The following is a 22882-nucleotide window of genomic DNA, read 5'->3' as shown; positions in this document are numbered from 1 at the left end:
AGGATTCTTAAAAATTAATAAGACAAAAAGAGCATTTGAAAGTAAAAATCTTTTCCTTTCTTTCATAAAGATGCTACATTTTCTGTGGAGTTATTAATTTATTGAACCCAGCTATCTTTGTTAGCCAGAAGTATATTTGTCTAAATAATGAAAATTGGAATATAAGGTTACACATAAGTTAGAAATCAATAAATAGTAAATCACCATCAAAGTATAGTGTAATTTATGTATGAGACTGGGTCCTAAGAATATAGAACAAAACGAATATGTCTTGTCAACTTGGGAGACGTCCAAAAGAACATGGTAAGCATTAAAATTTGTGTTGAGAATGCCAGGTGTCTATAGATAAATTCTAGCATTAGAATTAGCATTTGTGGCCACTCTGTAGAAGGATAACATACACATTGAGCTTGTTCTCTTAATGTTATTTTTGGAATACTAATTATAATTTCTACATATATTTCAAAAGTTGTTTACTTAACATTGGTATTTTGGATACTCAAACTTGTTTGTGTTTTTAATGTATACTCAACATCTTCTTGAATATACATTAAAATATGCAACTGATATTTTCTTTTCTCTGGATACTATAGCCATTTTAATAATGAGAGATGTTAAGAGATGTTTTGTCTTTTTTGGTTTATTGATGTAAAGCATGTGATTTCTTTGAAAATTCCCATAAAAAGTTCTTGTCTTAATCGTTCAAGCAGGTGTGTTTCTTAATTTCTATAAAATTAGTTGTTGTGCGACTGTCCTAGCATTCATGGGTAACTGAATTGTCAATTAACCTAAAAGTTTTATGGAAATTCTAAGTAATTATGTTTGAAAATTTGCATACAAAGATGAGCCCCCTGATTGGGTTTTCTAAATATGGCTTATTAGTATACAAATAATTTGTTATATGTTGGAACTTTGCTGGATTTCTTTTGAAAGTAAAATTCAAATGGAATTACTGTTCTGATTAAGATTTTTTTAATGCAAAGTTACTTTAATTTATCTCTCTTTTACAGACTGACAGAAATGTGACTGTTATCTTTCTCAGCGAGATTGTTTGGGAAAAGTTTCGTCCAAATACTGGATGCTTTGAGCCATTTGTCTTGTATTTTCCTGATTATAGCATAGGTAAATTTGAAAACATTGTTTTGATAAATGATATTCAGTAAAATAGTTTTTGTTGTTTGAAAGATTAAGCTAGCATATTCAAATGGGAATACTTTGATGTTTTAATCTATTATGGTTTGCTGCCAATCTCAAATAAAATATTTATATTTCTGCACTTATAGAGGTTGTTCTTGTATAATTAACATTTTTTTGAAAGAGCAGTTCTCACATATTTGTAAATAAAGGTGTATTTTCACATTTTTTTAGTCACTACAGTAAGATGTATATATAAGTGGGATTATTACATCCATACAAGTGAGATGTTTAGATTGGCAAAGCACATTAAAATTGTACTGAAATCTTTATATACTATGTACTTGAGTTAAGTACTATGTGGAATGTATCTTTTGATTTTATAAATCTCATTTTTCATTACTGTAACTCTTACAGTAGCAACTGTGCTAGCCCTTGTGTTTCTTATTTCTTTTTGGTTTGTGTTTAATCTTAAATTTCATAGATCCTAATAATTTTTATCTTTTAAAGAATACAATAGCTTTTTTGTTGCTGAGTAGCTTTGTAGATTAATAGTGTGCTGTTACTGTGCAAATATGGTAGTTCAGATTCAAAGATTATAACTGAAGCATAAGATGGTTAGAGGCTATGAAAAAATAACATTCCTTGACCTTGGCCTCAAAACACTATCCCTGTGAACTGATCAGCTACAAACATTCATTATTAAGATCAACACATTTTTGCCTATTTTCACAAGAACAGTGATCAGGTAACACCTCCTGCCTTTGATAATTAACTGAGATAACAAAAAGGAAACCAAAATAGATGAAGGGAACCCTTAAATTTTTAATAGCTCCTCTTATATGAAAAATCACAAGGAGAAGAGAAAAGGGTAGGAAGAAAATGAATAAATCAAAGGATTTCATAAAAAGAATTTCTTTGTACTTATGTCGTGACCATTAGATGTTAAAGTTTTTCATGACCCATTTTAGTGAAAAATTACTTAAAAATGCTAGTATTCAAGTGAAGTTGAAATTAAAGTATGCTATAATGAATTGTAGAATTTGATTAAATTTTATAAAAAATAAGGATACAAAGCTGCAGAGATGGAGAGAATTTGAGGACATAATTAAATAATTAAAGTGACCTTGCTAATTTTAGAAAGTGTAAGCTAATAGATTTTTTGTTGTTTTCTTTGTTTTTTTTTTTTTCGTTTTTTGTTTTTTGGTTTTTTTGCGGTACGCGGGCCTCTTACTGCTGTGGCCTCTGCCATTGCGGAGCACAGGCTCCGGACGCGCAGGCTCAGCAGCCATGGCTCACGGGCCCAGCCACTCCGTGGCATGTGGGATCTTCCCGGACCGGGGCACGAACCTGTGTCGCCTGCGTCGGCAGGCGGACTCTCAACCACTGCGCCACCAGGGAAGCCCTAATAGATTTTTTTTTTTTAAATAAATTTATTTATTTATATTTGGCAGTGTTTTCTTTGTTGCTGGGTGTGGGCTTTCTCTAGTTGCGGCGAGTGGGGGCTACTCTTCATTGCAGTGCGCGGGCTTCAGTAGTTGTGGCATGCAGGCTTAGTAGTTGTGCCTCACGGCTCTAGAGCGCAGGCTCAGTAGTTGTGGTGCACTGGCTTCGTTGCTCTGCAGCATGTGGGATCTTCCCCCACCAGGGCTTGAACCCATGTCCCCTGCATTAGCAGGCGGATTCTTAACCACTGAGCCACCAGGGAAGCCCTAAGCTTTTGAAAAGTGTATAATGTGGAGCCAAGTTCATCTGATTATTAAATTTTAGAGCCTTTAACATATTAGGTTTTTTAAAAATAATTCAAAAGCATCATAATCATACCAAAAAACGTTCAAAAAGGAAGCATTAATTGATAAGCCAAATTATAGTCAGAATAAGTAAGCATGGAACCAGGGCAAAAGGATAATCTTAGTGTCTAAGTTGTCCAATCATAACTTGGTACATATGTCATCTGTAGAAATATGGTATCTGATGTTCAGGACACTTTCCTCTTAGCAGTATCACTAGGGCCCTAATTTGGATTTCTTGTTTGCTCTCTCCCACACGCAGACTGCTCATCTTTTGGTAATGCTTTGGTTTTTTTTTTTTTTTTTTCTTCAGGTGGATTATAGTGCAGTTGATCAGGTTTTTGGTTTAGTTATTGAATCAGTCAGAAGTTATTCTCTAGTTAACAATCTGAAAATCTCAATGACTTATAATTTCCCACCTCACAACCTTTGTGCTATTTTTGTCCTACATTTAACATATACATTTATTATAAACCTTATAATATATTCCTATTTGGGCTTTACAGAAATAAAAAGGCAAGGTGGAAAATATCTTTTATTGTTTATCCTGCTGGAGATTTGTTGAGCTTTTTGGATATGTGAGTGTATAGTTTTAACTTTGGAAAAGTTGCAGCCATTATTTCTAAAAGCACTTTGTGTCCTGTCGTTCCCCCCGACTCTGCTCCCCACACCTTTTTCTGGGACCACGTTACATGAATATTAGACCTCGTGATATTATCCTGCTGAATCTCTTATTTATTTATTTAAATTTTACATCGTTTTTTGTCCTCAGTGTTTTATTTGGGATAGCTTTTGTTTCTGTGTCTTCAAGTTGAGTGACCTTTTTATCTACAAGTGTCTAATTTGCAGTTAATCCAACCCAGTGGAATTTTCATTACCAATCTCATGATGCTTTTGTTTTCCGTTATATTCTTGAGCATATGAGCATGTTTATATTAGTTGTTTTAATGTTCTTGTCTACTAATTCTCCTACCTCTTTCATTGTGGGAATGTTTCTGTTGACTAATTTTTCTCTATTATGGGTATCCATTATACTTTCACATGTGTTTAGTAATTTTTGATTGAATGACAGGTATTAAATTTTTAGTTGCATGTTGGACTTCTTTTCTGGTTAAGCATTTAAATCACTTGAAGATACATGTGACCCTTTTGAGGTTGTTTTTAAGCTCTTTTGGAGAGAGGGTCTAGAGTAGCCTTTATTCCAGGGCTAATTTTAGCTCTACTTCTAAGATATAGTCCTTTTGGGTTCTCTGCTGAATGCCCCATGTATTTAGTATAGTTTCTCCATTCTTACTGGTGGCAAAATGAACAGTTTATAGCCCTGTCTGAACTCTGGAAATTGTTTGACTTAACAGCTCTCCAGTAATTGTTTTTTCCCCAGAAGTTGTTCTTGCTTGTCCTTTTGAGGTTTTACTCTATGCATATAAGTACTGGTATTCAGCTAAGAACCAAGGGCAACATCTAGGCAGATTTCTGGGGCTCTTTCTCTGCATAGCTTCCTTTTCTCATGTATTCTACCCTGCACATTCTAGCTACCTTAGCTCTCTCTTCTCTGATCTGTCTTATCAACTCACTGAGATTAATGGGCTCCTTTTGGAACTCTCCTGTACCACAGTTCTAAAATTACCTCTAGTTAGAAAGCCTGGCTGATGGTAAGACTCACCTCATTTCACTTTTCTCATGTATCACAGTCCTTTGTTGCCTATTTGATGTCTGAAAATAATTGTTTTCTATATTTTATCCAGTTTTTAGTTATTTATAGGAGAGTATTTCTGGACCCTCTTACTCCGTCATGACTGGCAGCAGAAGTCCCTCTCCATGTTAGAAATGGTTCTTGGTGTGTTAGACCATATTTTGATAGTGAAATTTTAATACAGCAGGGGACCCATCAAGTGCTTTCTCCTTCCCTTTATTACCTGCTAGTACACTGCTTTCAGCTTTCTGTTAGAGATGGGATTTTTAGTAAGTTTGACTGTTAGAGCTGGTATGGCTTCCTTAATGTTGAGTTGTACTCTGAGAATTTGTCTGTAGCCTGTATAACTAAGCAGCTGTTCTACTTTTGTTGCAACCCAGTGAGAGTTCTAATTCTTAGAAGACTTTAGTCAGAACTGAAGTGGGCCAGTGGTCATATATAATCAACTCTCTTAGGAGGTAGTGAGTGTCACCTGTAAGGGATATCCAAGAAGAGAGTCAGGAGGAGCTTAGGAGTGCAGTCTAAGCTGGAGACTTAACTGTTTTCCAGGTTGCCTCATCCATGCATTTAGAGACCACCTTTTTGCCTATGTATGTTTGTCTGTCTGACCGTTGATCCCTTTCTTCCTTTCCTCCCTCCCTTTTTTCTTTCATCTATCCAGTTATTTGTCAGCTTTTATTGGATTGGCCAAAAAGTTCTTTCGGGGTTTCCTGGATTTTTCCGTAACATGTTATGGAAAAACCCAAACAAACTTTTTGGCCAACACAATATATAAATATCTTTATCTCCAAGTTTTAAGGCACCTTTAGAAATTTTTAGTGTATCAAATATTTGTTTTAAAAAGCTTAGTAACATTAAATTTAAAACTGCTGTTACATGAAAAAATACATAGACTCCAAAGTCAAGTTTTGGACTTTGTGTATTTTTTTTCAGTGGTTGTGATATTAAAATACAGATCTAGTAACAGTCTGTATCTGAAATTCCTTCAGGATAACATTCTAGGCATGAGAATAGGCTTTGAAAAGTTTCGGGGGCCTTTGTTTATTTGTTTTTTTTGTTTTTGGCCAACTGCCCTGTTTAAAAGATCCCATTAATATAGCTATTTCTAAATTTCTGTATATTAGTATCTGTTGATAGGCCATATATATTGTTACGTACCTATATCTAACTGACTGTGAGGAATAAGACAGTAGTTAAAATCAAAGGCTGATGGTAAATGGGAGAGTATCCATGGTAAAAATACTCAAAGGGATTCTTAGACAAAAGGAAATTGACACGATCAGAACACCCATGAGAATTTTCAGTTGTAAGTATTGTGAAAGTCTTGAATCCTATGGAACTAGGCTTAAAGTACTAGTCATGTTCAAAGAGCTCTTAACTGAGAAGTCTAAGAGACCATTGCATCAAGAAGTCAGAGGGAATTGCAATAAGGAATGAATGAATGACTGATTTATGTGCTATAACTGGGAAATTTTGAATAATAGGTGGTTTCTTTTTAGTTTTAACTGTGCTTCTACAATATATTTCTAGCAGGATAAAATAAAAGTTTAGGGCTCTAAACATGTGATACTGTGTAAGGAGTTTAAGGTAGAATAGGAGTAAAGATACCAAAGTTGTAGGAAGAAAACACATTTTATAAAAAAGGGAATGACATAGTAAACATGAAGATTTTCATTAAAAAAATCATGATTTCTTTTCATTTTACAAAAAATTAGCATTTTCCAGTTTGGTGGTAGTTTATGTAGTACCGCTTATTTTTATCTAGTTGATTTACTTAATTGTTAGAAAAATAAGTGGAATCCATATTATTTTTTTGCCCTTGAAATTGATGTTGCCTGTTATAAGGTTCTTATGATTTTCTTTAGATGTCATTGCTTCGTATTTGTCTTAAGTAAAATTTAGTAATTTTTCTTAGAATGTTAGGTTCATAATTCTTTTACCTCAGCTTCAAAACTTGTATTACTTTTGCATTCTAATCTTGTAACTGTTTCATTGTTCCTAATAATTGCTGAGCCTGTGTATTTATTGTTTAAACCTTTGTTATAAAATGCTAGAAGATATAACTAGGGTGATGGGTCAGTCATTTCTGTTCATTTGTGTCCTGTGAACAGGTAACCTTCAAAAGATTCTATCCCATGATCATCCTCCAGAGTATTCGGCTGATTTCTATGCTGCCTACATTAACATTCTTCTTGGAGTTTTCTACACCGTCTGTCGAGATTTGAAGGAGCTCCGGCATCTGGTCCGTGCTCATTTTGCTTAAAAAAAAATGTACATCTTTTAATATTTTTCCATGAAGAAAGGGTGTGAGATAGGCTAGAAGCTGAAAATTTATTCTGGAAATTTGGATATGGCCTTTGGGAGCAAACACACCCTAAGAATGTAGAAGTCAGTGGGTTAGTACAAACTTTGATCTGATCAGAAACCTTTCAGTCTTTTTAGTTGTTTCTTTTCATACATCGTTAGGAGTGTTTTTTTAATTTCCTCCTTTCTCTTTTCTCTAATTGCAGAAAATGTTTAACTTTATTAAAATTAAAATGAAGATTAACAGAAAGGTGGTGTGAAAACTTAATAAGCAATTTTATATCTTTTAATTTTTTGTAACAGATTTTTTCAGGTTTATGTATGTATTGATAGTGATCTGGAATCTAGATGAATTTGAATATGGTCAGAAGCTTTATATAGGTGTTTCATTAGCCACTGACCTTGAGTTAGTAATCTTTATATAAAGGATTACTTTGAATATTTATATAAAAGATTACTTTAAAAAGTTTTTAAAAACATTGGAATAGCTGTTTATACTTTATAGGCAGTTTGGAAAATAATTGTATTTACTTTAATTTTCATATTTAATTTAATTTTTACCTTTCTACTTTAGTTGTGGGAATCTGAAAAGGAGAAGGCAAGAATATCTGGTTTCACTTTTAGAGCCTTTTATTAATACTTAAGGTCTTATCTCCATGTAACAGAAAATGGTAATATATCTAAGACTAGAAAACAGTTGCTTTCAAAGGAGCAGATTCTATATCTCTTGGTACATTTTCTTTGCTTTGCTCTTTTCTTTGCTCTGAAAAGTATTACTTAGAGGGATTCAGTGTGTATTTGAGATAGAATGTAGGAGAAAATGACCATTTAAAATTGTGTTCACATTTAGTTTGTTTTTGGAACTTTTAAACTTTAGGCCTCTTGTGATTTAGTTGTACGTTTCAAGCATCTTCTGAGTAGGGAAAAAATAGAAGACAAGCTGTTCTAGTTCAAGCTCATCACTAACATCTCTCTGGAAGTTGAATGTCTGAGACTCCTGGTGCCCAAGGGAAATGACAACAGGGAGGCTTACAGAGAGGAGTGAGGGTCAGTGCACGGTCTCAGTGTGAGATGGAGTCAGGAGCAAATACTCATCCATTGTCCTTCCTGGGAAATAACTTGTAGCTTCTACTCCTTAGCACTGATGTCCTTGAAACCTGTGGGAATCTGTGCTGGCAGCCATTTCAAAGTAGATTATAAAGTACAAGAAGGAGGAATTATTTACAGAAACTATTAGTAGGAAAAGAAAATGTGAAATTTAAACATGGTTTTTATAAAGTCCTTTGGGTTTCACTGAGGAATGATTTTATTTAGGGATGAGGTTACAGCTTTTTATGTTATTGTTACATCATATTCATAAACTTGAAGCTTGAAGTATGGTTTAAGTCTTTACTACTACTAGTAATACTAATAAATACAAGAAATGATCTTTAAGCATTGGAGAAAAAATAGTATAGTGTTCTATTTTTCTGAGTATGTAGAACATAGGATAATAAATATATGTTGTCCTTTTTCCTTCAAATGGATACTATTATTTGTTTTAAAGTTTGTAAGTGGCATATTTCTTAAGAGTTTAATAAATCATCTGCAGAATATTCTTTTTGGCATCTTTTCTATGTATGTGCTTTTTTTTTAATATAATAAATTAATTAATTTATTTTTGGCTGCGTTGGGTCTTCGTTGCTGCACACAGGCTTTCCCTAGTTGGGGCGAGCGGGGGCTACTCTTTGTTGCGGTGCACGGGTTTCTCGTTGCGGTGGCTTCTCTTGTTGCAGAGCACTGGCTCTAGGCACGCGGGCTCAGTAGTGGCTCGCAGGCTCTAGAGTGCAGGCTCAGTAGTTGTGGCCCACAGGCTTAGTTGCTCCGTGGCATGTGGGATCTTCCCGGACCAGGGCTCGAAGCTGTGTCCCCTGCATTGGCAGGCAGATTCTTAACCACTGCGCCACCAGGGAAGCCCCTATGTATGTGCTTTTAAATTTGCTTTGGGAATTGTTATATTTCTTTATATCTAGAGGCTGATACATTAGGCAGGATTTAGCCAGTTAAGGAATATTTTACATATTGTTTTACTGTTGTTATTGATAATTGTGGTTTTATTGTTGTAATAAACTATAATAACATTTTACTTGAGCAATTATACTGAAATAAAATTGCCTGAATTCTAATAAAATTTTTACCTGAAAAATAATATTTAATTGTGGTAGATAAGTGCTTTTTTCTCTTTTTTTTCCTTGTTTATAGGCAGTACTTAATTTTCCTAAATATTGTGAACCTGTTGTTAAAGGAGAAGGTAACTATAATTTTACTATAATAATATTTCTTTTGAAAAAAGTTTCTGTAATATCTAAATTATTGAAATTTTCTCTCTTTGGAGTAGCAAGTGAACGTGATACTCGCAAACTCTGGAGAAACATTGAACCTCATTTGAAAAAAGCCATGCAAACTGTTTATCTCAGGGAAATATCAAGGTAATTTTCTATTTAGTATATGTATTTTTTCTATATTTGGGATATTCACTAAAGTGTACATGTTTTCCTTTACGTTCTTCACATTGGGAGAAAACTCTTGTGATTTGAATCATTTCTTATTATTTTGGGAAGGACAAACAATTTTTAGCCAGCATGTTACACAAGGCATATTTCTAATAATTCCTAACTTTTTAAATCTGGAAAGCTACAGGAAAGTCTGTTTCAGCTTTGTTTTTTTTTTTGTTTTTTTTTTTTCTTTTGCGGTACGCGGGCCTCTCACTGCTGTGGCCTCTCCCATTGCGGAGCACAGGCTCCGGACGCGCAGGCCCAGCGGCCATGGCTCACGGGCCCAGCCGCTCCGCGGCACGTGGGATCCTCCCAGACCCGGGCACGAACCCGTATCCCCTGCATCGGCAGGCGGACTCTCAACCACCGCGCCACCTGGGAAGCCCATCAGCTTTGTTTTTTATATTTATGTTAGATATATGAATGGTATAATAAAAAATTGATTATTAAAGAAATGTATAAGTCAAGTCATAAATCTGCATTTGTCTGTTATTAGACTTTCATAGTAATGAAGCTGCTTAGGAGACATGGTTGCACAGACATAGAGTAGTGAGAAGAGCATAGTTTTGATTTCCAGCTTAGCCATTTTCTGCCTTATGAGGTCTTAGCAATTCACCTAAAACCTCTAGACCTCGGATCCTTCTTCTAACAATCCTTAGAAGATTTCAATAGTATATGTGAAGATGATTTGTGAATAATAAAGTGCCTTATAGGAGTTAGCTTTAGCCTACATTACAAAGCAACATAGGAAGTTTAAAAACGTCAACGCTTTTGTCTTTTTTCACTTTCTAATCAATTTTGTTATCATTTTTCTTTCATGAATACCTTATTCTTTACTTTGTGCTTGATTTAATTAGCTGATTATAAGAATATAATAGTTTCTAAATAAGTAGAAACATTACAAAGATATTATTATTCCTCTTTTTAATAATTGCTGAGAATGTTTGGAAGTCACAGAATAGAAAAGCTTGTGATCTGATCTTTTAAAGGTAGAAAAATTTGGATGCTTGTTAAAGTGACTCTTACACAGTAATAGAAGGACTTCCAGTTTCCCATAGGATAGTGTTGGCCACCTAAATCAAGTTCTCTCCACAAGGTCAGTAAGGAAAGCAAATAAAATCACTCATAACCCTTGCCTGCAATATGACTAGGAGTCTACAGAGCTGACTGTAAACTTCAGTTTATATGTAAATAGTGAAATAAATAACTGAAGCCAGCAAAGCCAATTCTGGGGCTTATGCTGAAGTGAAAAGTTAAGCAAAGACTATAAGGAAAAGAGGAGAGGACAGTGGGGACAGGGGATGGGGTCAACTTGTAGTGATAAAATACAAATGAATCACCTCCAGAAAGAGAGTCCAACCCTGAGTGGGATAATACTGAGAACAAGTGAGACCTGAAGGATTAGAATACCGGCTACTGAAGAATCAAAAGGAAGTGTTTCAAGAGTATATAGACAAGAATTAGCAAGGCAGATTTGGGAAAGTACTGTTTTTGAGGGGAGGCGGAGAGGTGATTTGGAAGGACATGGCATCTCCTGGAGGCTTGGTGGTGAAGAATGAAGCAAGGGGTGGAAATTCAGGCAAAAATATGTCACTTACAAAGGAAAGTGAATCTGTAATAAAGCAAGACAACAAGTGAGCAACATTTTCAAGAAACTTGAGAGAGGATGTGTAAGCCAAGGAATTTTCGATCTAGCCAACCTGTCATTCAGGTATTGTGGCTATAGAAAAACAGTTTTAAACATGTGAGAACTCAGTGAACACTATACTCAAAAACACTTCCTGAAGAGTCTGCTAGTGATAGTGTTGGTGCAATGGAGATGACTGGGGAAACTTTAGCAAAAGGAATGATGAGCACCAAATTTGATTAATTTTAGCTCAAAACAAAAAGATGGGAATGAAGAACACTATGTATATGTTACATACTTTGACAGGATGGGAATAACACAGTTACAAAGTTAAAAAATGGGAAAAGAAGAGAAAGAGGGCAAAGTAGAATAAACTCATTGTTTGCTCTACAGGTAAAAGAGGGTGTCAGAATAATTCAGAACCTAAAACTATTAAAAAAAAAAAGTACTCAAAGAAGTCTCACACCCCATTATTCCTTTCATTCCTTTCCTAACCACATATATAATTTCTGATTCCTACTTATTTTCTTTTACAAGTATGCATATATAACATAACATCTTTATATATGCAATTAATATATAATCTTTAGTATGTTTCTTTCACAAAAAGGTATAGAACACAGAAATAAGCATTGCTAATTTGACCTCCTGCCTTACCGAGGCATTCTGAAAACATTTTTCTTTAATGGGGTACACCCATTTATATTTATTGATAGGAAATATATATGTTTTATTAACTGTATTAACTTGCAGAATTTCCTATGTAGTTATTTTCTTTGTCTTTTTGAAAAAAAATTTTGGTATTTAGGGCAGTTTGCATTTTTGTTCCTTTATAATAATAGCATGTATAATGCCCTTAGTTACCTTTTTGTCACACTGTGACATAAAGGACCAGTGAGTCTCTCCGATAGTGTAGTAGAGAAATGGCATTCTAAGCCTGGTGATACCGCCTGGTCCATTTGAAGTTTCTTCACAGTAAATGACTCAGCTGTTTTCCCTGCTACCCCCAACCTCCATTCACCTGTGTATGATAAAATTTTTACTAAATTAAAGAATAATAATCATCACATATTTCATATTTTCTAATTGAGATTAAATAATTGGGATAAGCAGGGCTTCCCTGGTGGTGCAGTGGTTGAGAGTCCGCCTGCCGATGCAGGGGACGCCGGTTCCTGCCCTGGTCCGGGAAGATCCCACATGCCGCGGAGCGGCTGGGCCTGTGAGCCATGGCCACTGAGCCTGCGCTTCCGGAGCCTGTGCTCCGCAACGGGAGAGGCCACAACAGTGAGAGGCCCGCGTACCGCAAAAAAAAAAAAAAATTGGGATAAGCAGAATAAAGAAAAGGATAATAAAGCTATAGAAGGTTAGATGCTCACTCAACAAACTGTTATTGGGAATATATGTTGGTTTTATAGCTTTTATAAGCAGTTTGGACAGATTATGAAAAAGTCTCCAACCTTGTTCCCTGGTAGTGGAACTAAGAGCTGAATCCTTGTAGAATGCCTGCAGAGTTCGTGTTATTGACTGGCTGAGTGTCCTTGGGCAACTTAACCTGTGGGCCTCAGTTTTCTGATGTAATGATACTTTAAGAAATTGTTATGGAGTTTAGAAATGGTGTATAACAATTGTATTTAATATGATAACTGGAATATTGGGAGTCTTATTGTATGGTAGGTGACGTTATTTTTTTGTTGGTGCTTTTTGATAGCTTTATAATTATGATCAGAGGAAAAGAGATTTTAAAAAATTTAACATCTGGGCATTGATATATAAGTTTATATTGTTCTAATATACACTAAATGGTTTTGTAGAGGTACCAACATGTATATGTTATTTGTCTTATTTATGAGGAAATTAAATGTATTTTGTTAAGTAAAAAAATTTTAGTTTTTCTACGGCTTTGTTTTAAGTACAGTACATTGATTTTATGTTTTCAATCCATCATTGCTCTTTCATTTTTTTTTCAGTTCACAGTGGGAAAAGCTACAGAAAGATGACACAGATCCAGGACAACTGAAAGGTATCAAAGGAAGTGTTGAGACAATTGCCAGAGACACTTCTTTAATTGATTACTAATAATCAAGATATTAAGTTAACACTAAAGATAACATCAGTCAGTAGTGTTATAAAAGATAATTTGCAAGCTACCATGATTTTTTTTTTTTCCTGCACCACGCAGCTTGCAGGATCTTAGTTCCCCGACCAGGGATTGAACCTGGGCCCCAGCAGTGAAAGCATCAAGTTCTGACCACTGGACCACCAGGGAATTCCCTACCATGATATTTTAATTAATGATTTTCTTTTAAGCAACACACCAATGTAATAGGAAGAAATGAAGTTTGAATACCAGTTTCTACGTGTTGGGTTATATCATGTGAAAACCAAGCAGTTTATATTTCTTTAAATGCTTGTGTTAAAACAATCAATTGTATACCTAATTTTATCTCAGTATATATGTATTTCTTGAGTTATGTAATAAAGTTCAATTTTATGTTAATGTAGTTTGGGGGATGCATTTCATTTGGTTATATTTTGAAAGTTTTGTGCTTTTGTTTTCTTTAAAGAAACTATTACTTTGGGTTTATCCCAACAGAACTATAGTTGACCCTTGAACAACACAGATTTGAATTGCATGGGTCCATTTATACACGGATTTTTTTTTTCAATATATATATTGGAAGATGTTTTGGAGATATACAACAATTTGAAAAAACTGGCAGACGAACTGCATAGCCTAGAAATATCATAAAAATTAAGAAAAAGTTAGGTATGCTATGAATGCATAATATATATGTAGGTATACATATAACATAGAAAATATGTGTTAATTGACTGTTATCAGTAAGCTTCCAGTCAACAGTAGGCTATTACTAGTTAAGTTTTTTGAGAGTCAAAAGTTATATGCAGATTTTCTACTGTGGAGGAGAGAGGTGTCTGTGCCCCTAACATTCCCCCACTCTGTATGGGTCAACTTTACTTTTACTTTAAAAAAAAGTAAAGCAACTATCTAAAATACTCTTATTTAAAAGTTGGGTCAGTAGCCAGTTAGTTGGGTCAATGGGGGAAGTGGTATGAAATGAAGTGGTATTGAGATTCCATTTCAGTTTTTATTTTTAAATTTTATTTATTTATTTTAAAAGATTTATTTATTTATTTTATTTATTTTTGGCAGTGCCAGGAATTAGTTGTGGAATGCGGGATCTTCATTGAGGCATGTGGGAGCTTTCATTTCAGCGCGTGGGCTCTTCTCTAGTTGTGACGCTTGGGTTTTCTCTCTCTAGTTGTGGCGCTTGGGTTCCAGAGTGCATGGGCTCTGTAGTTTGTGGCGCGCAGGCTCTCTAGTTGAGGTGCGCAAGCTCAGTAGTTGTGGTGCGCAGGCTAGTTGCCCTGCAGTATGTGGGATCTTAGTTCCCTGACCAGGGATTGAACCCATGTCCCCTGCATTGTAAGGCGGATTCTTCACCACTGGACCACTAGGGAAGTCCCTGTTTTGGTTTTTAAATGCTTGAAGTACCATACAAGTGATTTTCAGTTGTGTGTTGTAATGGAAAGAAATAGATACTAGAGTTTTAAAAAATCTGCAGTAATTTACTCTGCTGCCTGTGTGGCCTTGAGCCCAACTCAGTGTCTTTATCTAAAACGGAAAGAATATCTACTTTTAAGTTACTGCAGAGATTCAGAGATGCTTAAGGAAAGCACCTAGCACAGTGTCTTACACATACTAGATATTTCAATAAATATCAGATTCCTTTTTCCCTTCCCATAAAAATCATTGCTGCTTGACTGACTCTATTGTTTTATTTATCCATTCATTCAGTTATTTATACAAGGTACTGTAGGGATACAAAAAAACATTAGACTTGGCTCCTTCAGTGAACACTGTAGCTTAGTAAGAAATATCACTTATGTTTAATTAATTCTTTATATAAGGTATAAAGTTATGTGGATCGTAAGTAAGATAGACGAAGTAGGTATTCACAGTAGAGACAAATTTTCTCTTTTGGTTTGGTAGGGGAGCATCAGGGAAGGTTTAATGGAGAGTGTGGCTTTGAAGGGCAGGACTTTAGAAGAGATGGAGCCAAACAAAAATAACAGAATGAGCAGAGCATATCATTACTAATAATGTTTTCCCCACCACCATCATTATCATGGCACTTTAAGCTCAGGGCACTTTAAAATCTTTTGACTAGAGGGTACCATATGGAAGTCAAAAGATAAGTGAGAAAAGGTAAGAGATACTTAAAATCTAATGGTGGCCTGTTAAATACCTTCCTAAAAGTATTTTGTTTTCTAGGTCTCTCGGCATATACTCACATGGAACTTCCATATTACTCTAAGTTTATTCTCATTGCTGCATACCTCGCTTCTTATAATCCAGCAAGAACTGACAAAAGGTTTTTCCTTAAGGTAATCATTATTTCTTTTTCACTTTATTTTTGCAGATTTAGGGAATATTTTGAAATTCCTCAACACCTGTAAATTTGTAAGGGATAGAGATTAGAGTAAGAGATTGCTAAATATGTATTTAGGACTCATTCTTTAAAGATTTTGTTTGTTTATTTTCCTTTAATCATTTATTCTTTATTTCTCACTTTACCTTTGCCAGTCAACAATGTTACTTGAGAACTTTCTTTAGGATATTGGGGGTGAGTGAGTGCCACTTTTGGGGTGGGGACAGTTGTGGAGCAGACAGGCTAAAAAAGAGGGGTGGTATTAGTGTCTAGTAAGCATATGGTAAACAACTTGCAGGGAAGTGTTGAGGAAAGAAGGCTTCATGGAGGGGGTAGCATTGCTTGCTGAATTTTGAAAGACAAATTAGTCTGAAAATGACAACAAAAAACAATATTCCTGAAATGAATGTTGATAAGAAAATCTAGAGGCCCTCAGAACTTTATCCATCAATGGAGCATTCCTCACACTTAAACTTCCCAAAAGGGTTTCTTTAGGATGCGTGAGCCATTACCTCAATCACCTTCCACCAAGCAAACACCAACTGTCCTCCAGAGTGAACTCGGGTGCTCTGTGTGGTGTTCTGCCTATAACCACTCGCTCTCTTACCAAGGCATTATGTCAAGTGGGTGAAAATTATCCTTGCAACCAGATACATTTTGCTACACATCCTAAGCAAGTCCAATTACAAGCTGATTAATAAAAAAAATTCAAACTTAACTTTTCTGTTTCCAGAACTTAGCTGTTTTTCCTCCTAACTCCTCAAGCTTTTGTTTACATTAGTTTCTCCATCTAGAATTCCTTCCTCTCCAATCTCTACATGCTTAACTTCCACCTATTCTTTTTTTTTTCCCCCCCTTTAATCATTTATTTTTGACTTCTCACTTTAAGATCACAGCCTGAATGGGTGAAGTAGGTAGTTTCACAGAAGAGTTCAGGTATACCTTAGGGAATAATTCTACATTTAAAAAAATGTAACTGAGGTTTTGTTAAAAATATGAGAGATGGGAGTGATTTTAAGGGTAGTAACTCCTTTATTGTTCTGAAGCTCCTACTATAGTATCATGTACTCCATACATCATTACCTAGAACATGCAGGAGCCTCTCTGCATGTATTAGTTGGAGAAATCTCATTTTAGAATTTTCTTCTTGAAAACAAATAATATGCAGTTTGATTTATTATTAAATATAGTACATTTTTGTCTATTTTTTGCCTATCTTTACCACTAGTCTTTGGTTTCAAGAGGGCAAGGACTGCATCTATATTTTTTCCCTACTATTGAATCCCAAGTGCTTAACTAAATGCTCTCAATTTTACGCGAATTGACAGCCTGCCTTACAGAATGAATTGAAAACCCGTTTATCTTTGGAAGTTTTGTTTTTATAGAAATAAATGTGCTGTAATAAATCAATATAAGTTCTTTTAGGAAATATCACTTTTATTTTGAAACCTCTTTCTTTACATGCACAAGTAATCCTGTATACAATCAAAATTGATTTAAAAAGCCTAAAATATGTTGGTGTTTTAAGGTGATGTTTTAGGTGATAAATAGAATAAAATTAAAAAGCCTAAGATACATAAGTTACTCTTACGTGTGTCATGTTTTAAACAAGTTATGCTTTCTGGTTTTGTGGAGTACTATCTTTCATCTTAAAAATTATTTTGCTTAATTGCAGCATCATGGGAAAATCAAGAAAACCAACTTTCTAAAGAAACACGAAAAGGTATTTATGTTGTAATTTCTTTAATGGGAAAAACTTACAAATTTAGAATATTATAGGAAGTCGATAAATGCATAATTGTATGCATTTACATAGTCATTTGGATGTAAGAAGTTACTTGTATTGATATGGTATCATCATAATGCTGTAGTAGTATTTTGTTATGTTGGATACAGTGATTGAGGAGGTACAATTCAGGTGAGCTGGTTCTAGAGATAAAAGGGAGTTGACAAAATTTTTCTAGTGAATTAGTAGATGAAAAAGGTCACCCTGGAATTTTTAATTAAATATAGCTTAGTTTCCTCTTTTCCCCTTTGAAACACCACGAATATGGCATTGAAGAAATTAAAAAGGTTAAACTAATAAGGACTAAGCAGATGAGAGATCTATAAAATTTGGAATTGACTAGTAGATAGATATGTCGGTGACTAAGCACATCAGAGAAGGCTGAAACCTAACCCCCAAAACAAGCTGATTTGACCCAAGGAATCTGGAAAAGCTTAGGAATTAGAAGCACTAAGCAACTTTGAAGGTAGGGGTGTGGGGCAAGTTGAAATTTCCAAAAGGAGCATTTAGACTGTTCAGCTCTCTTGTACATCTTAACCACTGTGGTTTCTCCTGGCAGAAGATAGAGAAGTTAGAACTGTAGACTTTGCACTATAGAAGCTGTGAGTTTTGTTTCTCACTCTCATTGTTAAAAGCAGTTTTGCTCAGTATACACTTCTGAATTGAGGACATTGTTTTACTGTCTTCTGGCTTTATTACTGCTAAAAAAAAACCTGCTGTGAGTCTCTTATTCCTGTGTTATTCCCCTGTTTTCTCTGGCTGCTTTCAAGTTCTCTTCTCCTTTTACTTTAGTCTTCTTACAGTTTCTCTGTAGTGTATCTGGGATTGAATTTCTTTTTACTTGGCGTTAGTTTTGCTTCCTAAATTTGAATAATGATGCCTTTATTTAATTCTGGTAAATTCTCAGTCATTAACTTTTCAAATATTGCCTCTCCTCCATTCTCTCTGACATGTTTTCCTGAGACACTGGTTAGGCTTATGATAGACCTTTTCACTGTACCATCTGTGTTTTGTGAGTCTTTATATTCTTCATTCCCTTTCATCTCTGTGTGCTATATTCTGGGTAATTTCTTCAGTTCTCTGTTCTTATTTTCTCTTCACCTTTGTCTGATCTGCTATTTACATCAATTTTGTAATTTCGGTAATGTTATATGTAATCTTCAGAAGTTTTAATGGTTCATTTCAAGTCTATCTGATCCCTTCAATATTTTTCCTAGTCATATTTTTCTTTAACATAAAAAATCTATTTAATATTCTGTGTCTTATATTTCAGTGTTAGAAGTCCTTGTTAGTCTAATTCCACGTTTTCTATTTTTGCTGATTTGGGCACATCATGTCCTGTTTCCTGAACATTTTATTATTTTTAATTGTTGGCTGAACTTAATCTTTGAATTTTTGAGGCTTGAGATGTGTTCCTTTGAAAGGTTTTACACGTACTTCTCTGCAAGCCCTTGTGAACACTGGTAACCCGGGATCATTTGAAATTCAGTTCTCAGCCTGGGGACTTGCAGACCACAAAGCTATTGTGAATTCTGCCCCCACATCAGCATTAGCTCTGGCTTCTAGTTAAAAGTCTCAGGGAAGCCTTTTGTCTCCCATTCACACAGAGCTAGAGTTTGGCAGGCAGATTTCCTCACCAAATCCATTTGCTTGGCATGGAAAGATTTTTCTAGTATGCCCTTTCACTGAGACATCTCTGATTAGGCTCTTCACTATAGGCAGATTGATTTTGTACCCTCTTATGTATGTAGCTGCTTTGGGTCATAAAGGATGGGTAAGAGGAGAGAGTACTTCTGGCTGAGGTAGGGAGGGAAGGATGTGTAGTAGGGCTTGCATTTTGAGTGGGCACTCAGGAATGGTGAGGATTAGATATGCAAAAATGGGAGGAGAAGACATGTTAGTTGAGGAAATGATTTGAGCCAAGAAATAGAGGTAAGATAGTATAGGGTATATACAAGAAATAATGAAATGAAATTGGCTGGAGTGTATGGTGAGTTTCAGAGAAAAATCAATTGAGGCCAAACTGTGGAGGAATTTCCTTACTCTCCAGTTAAGGGAAGAAAGCCCATCTCTTCACCTCTGTTATCTCGGCACTTGGTGGTAATTGGTGGGTGTTTATTGCACAAAGGAATAAATTGAATGAATGAAAGAAGGAAACCAAAGAATGAACATAAAGCTAAGAATTTTAGGCCTTATTCTTTAGACAGAAAAAATTATTTAAGAATGTTGAAGAGGGAGATATATTAGTGCTGATCAGTGAGGACTCTGAAAGAGCTGGCACTTTAGACCGTCCTTGTGGAATGAGTGGATTTGTACAAGTCTAGGAAGACAGTCTTGACAGAGGGAACCATATGAGCAAAGACACTGAAGTTGTCTTTAGTCCTAGGTGAGCTCTAGTTCTTCTGATGTTATTCTTATAGATTTGACTTTTGTGTTAGCCTCTTTTGTCTTTGGTTCATGTCATTTTAAAATCTGAGCTTAGTTACTAAAATCTGTGTACACTTAGTAGTTTCTTTGTATTTTTGTTCCCTCTCTTTTTGAAATCTTATGAATGCTTACTCTATGCCATGCACTCTGCTAGATGCTATGGACATAGCGGAGAACAAAATAACCATTGTCTCTGCTCTCATGAAGCTCTCAGTTAGGGCATCAAACATTAAAAGCAAACCACACGAATAATAATCATAACAGTTGTTTTAAATCTGTTATGTATCTTCAGTTGATAATTCTTTTTCTCTGTATATCCTCAGTTGACACTCATTTTTTAAGATTTTGCTTTTCAGTTCACCTAATGCATGTATGTGATACCAGATTATCTGCCACTTAGTTTATGTGAAAAAGCAGCATTTTTCCTCTCCTCACTCATAGTCCCATTCCCCACAATTAAACTTCTTTTAATTGTTCCTAGTTTTAGTTTTTCTGGTATAAATATCTATAACTCTAAGTTTATTTTCCCATCTCTGTTTTTCTTGGTTTGGCTTGATACCAGTTTTCATTCCATTTTATCTCATTTATTTGGTTTCTTTTTTTGCTTATTTCTTCCATTCGTACAGACTTTCATTCTGTCTAATAAGCTATAGCGAATCTAGTGAGGTATTTCTCACACTTCGGCTTTCTCTCTAGGTGGGAAGCCAGTTTACATTTATAGCATACAGAATCAGTTCTGTGAAGAAGATAAATGTCATATGCCCTCCATGGCACTAGAACACTTTAATTTTAAATTGTAAATGTGTTTTCTAATCACAAAATAAAAAGTGAAAATCAGAACAGTGTCAGCAGCATTTCACAGTGTGATTCTCAGCCTGAATTGCCTCCCACTTTATTCCCAACACTTCAGGAATTTGGTAATTTTTACTAACCTCAATTCACTTCTAAGTGTTAATGAGGACAGGGACACCAGTTCCATTTAGATAGCTCAACATTTACCTTTATTTTTTTCTTTCTTCCCTCTAATACCACTTCACTCATTATCCTTTCATCCATTCATTTATTTAACTAACAATCCCAAGTGCTAGTGATGAAAAAGGTAAATAAAACATCTGTTTTCAAGGCATATGTGTAGAAAAGAAAATACATATAAGCAAGTATATCATGATGATGATAATAAAAGCTGTTGAGCAGTATAAGCCAAACATTGTTAAGCTCCACATATGATCTTAATTCTCACAATGACCTACTAAATGTAGTTGCTATCATTATCCTTATTTTCTAGATGAGGAAACTGAATATTAAAGAGAAATTTAGTAATTTGCCCAAGAATACATAGTTAATGTGGTGGAACCAGCATCCAGTTCCAGGACTTCTGAATCCAAAGCCTACCATGATGTTTAACCACTGTTCTTGAACTCATACACCTGATAATGATTAGTATCTAGGATTTTTAAAGCTCATACAAACTAATAAGAAGAAGGCAAAAATTCAGTAGATAAATGGGTAAACGATACAAAAAGGAACTGGAAATGTCTAACAAACATAACATGATTATCACCCTCATTCACTAATGAGAGAAATTTAAACAACACTGAGGTATTATTTTACACTCTAAGATTGGAAAAACTAAAAAAATGTCTGATGATTCCAAGTGTTGGTGATAATATGGAAGAATAAGAGGCTGCGTGTTCTGCAGGTTGGTCATACCTAATAAAGTTAATATGTGAACGTACTTTACATTGGTCAGGATAGGTTGGACAGTGGTGTAGTGAAAAACAAATTCCCTAACCCTCAGTCGCTTAACATAAAAGTTAGGTATTGCTCATATGTATATATATATTGCTCACGGCACAGTTGGATATGAGTTATGTGGGCCTTTTTTATGGTGGTATAGTGATGTCAAGTGAAACATGGTGGCCTCTTAAGTTGTCACCAAAGGTAAAGAAGACTAAAGGATCCAGTGGTTTGAAAGGCCAGGTTTGGTAGTAGCTCACATTGCTGCCACCCATATTCTGTTGGCCAGAACTCAATCAGATGGCATCCATCTAACTGCAGGAAAGACTGAGACATGTAGTCTTCCTATGTGCCCAAGAAGAAGCAGTGTTGATGAACACATAGCATTCTCTGCCCCCTACTTTAATCGAGCATTCCCACAGAGAAGTTCACACGTGTGCAAGGAGAAATGTACACAATTGGCCATCACATATTCTTTGTGATGAATTACAGGGACTAATTTTTTAGGGTAGACTGATTTGTCATGAAATGGAATTCTGTAGGGTAATTTAAAAATGGACTAGAGCTACATGTATCAAAATGAATAAATCTCCAAAACATAATGTTGAAGGAAAAAAGCAGTTTGGTAGAGTGCTATGTCCAAAATGATATCATTTATTTGAGATATTAGATTATGCAAACAACGCTGTATATTGTTTATGGACACATATATAGCAGTAGTAGTTTAAAAATTGTCATGAAAATGATAAAAACACCAAATTCTGGATTGTGGTTACTTCTAGGGAGGGAAGGGGAGAGTGGTATGTGGGAGGGGTGCAAGGGGGCTTCAGTTTGTAATGTGATCTAATGCTTTTTTTGTACAAATTGCATAATGTTTGGATGTGATAAAATTGGGTGGTTGCATTGGTATTTATGAATCTCTTTTCTAAATGTTTGAAGTATTTCATAAGAAAAGCATATAAACTTTGAGACCTGGAAAATGATTTTTAAACTATGTTTTAGATATAAATAGCTGAGGTAAATACTTCATTTTGTAATTCTGAGTAGGTTTTTTTTTTTACTTACAGTCATTCTTTTAAAGAAATAATTATTTCCATGCTTATAAATAAAGCTTCTCGTTTTACTTTCCCTTGCTCATATAGAGTACTTAAATTATTACATTGCTGCTAAAATTATGTAATAGAATTATCTAATTATCTATAGACCCTTGAGCACTGCAGTTTTCTAATGACAAGTAATTGTACCATTGACTTTGTAGACAAGTATGAACATTTTACAATCTTAAAAATTTTTAATAAATTTTACATTGTTTCTGACTGACAGCTTATTCACATACTATGAAACACTGCATTCATTTTCTAAGCTAGTATTTACTATAACTGATCTTTTTAGAACTATT

At 34.9% G+C, this 22882-nt stretch overlaps 1 protein-coding gene across 1 annotated transcript in view; it reads left to right on the top strand.

Annotated features, from left to right (window-relative positions):
• ORC5 (origin recognition complex subunit 5) overlaps positions 1-22882 on the top strand; it is a 72364-nt gene that overhangs the window by 14861 nt on the left and 34621 nt on the right. Inside the window, exons 5-11 of the mRNA XM_007467060.1 lie at positions 1011-1122; positions 6729-6859; positions 9163-9211; positions 9299-9389; positions 13050-13102; positions 15377-15489; positions 17209-17256. Coding sequence (XP_007467122.1) covers positions 1011-1122; positions 6729-6859; positions 9163-9211; positions 9299-9389; positions 13050-13102; positions 15377-15489; positions 17209-17256 — 597 coding nt within the window. The remainder of the gene's footprint in view (positions 1-1010; positions 1123-6728; positions 6860-9162; positions 9212-9298; positions 9390-13049; positions 13103-15376; positions 15490-17208; positions 17257-22882) is intronic.

This window comes from Lipotes vexillifer, unplaced genomic scaffold (assembly GCF_000442215.2).
Source record: "Lipotes vexillifer unplaced genomic scaffold, Lipotes_vexillifer_v1.1 scaffold450, whole genome shotgun sequence".
Lineage (NCBI taxonomy): Eukaryota > Metazoa > Chordata > Mammalia > Artiodactyla > Lipotidae > Lipotes > Lipotes vexillifer.
This window is presented reverse-complemented; position numbering and strand designations above follow the sequence as displayed.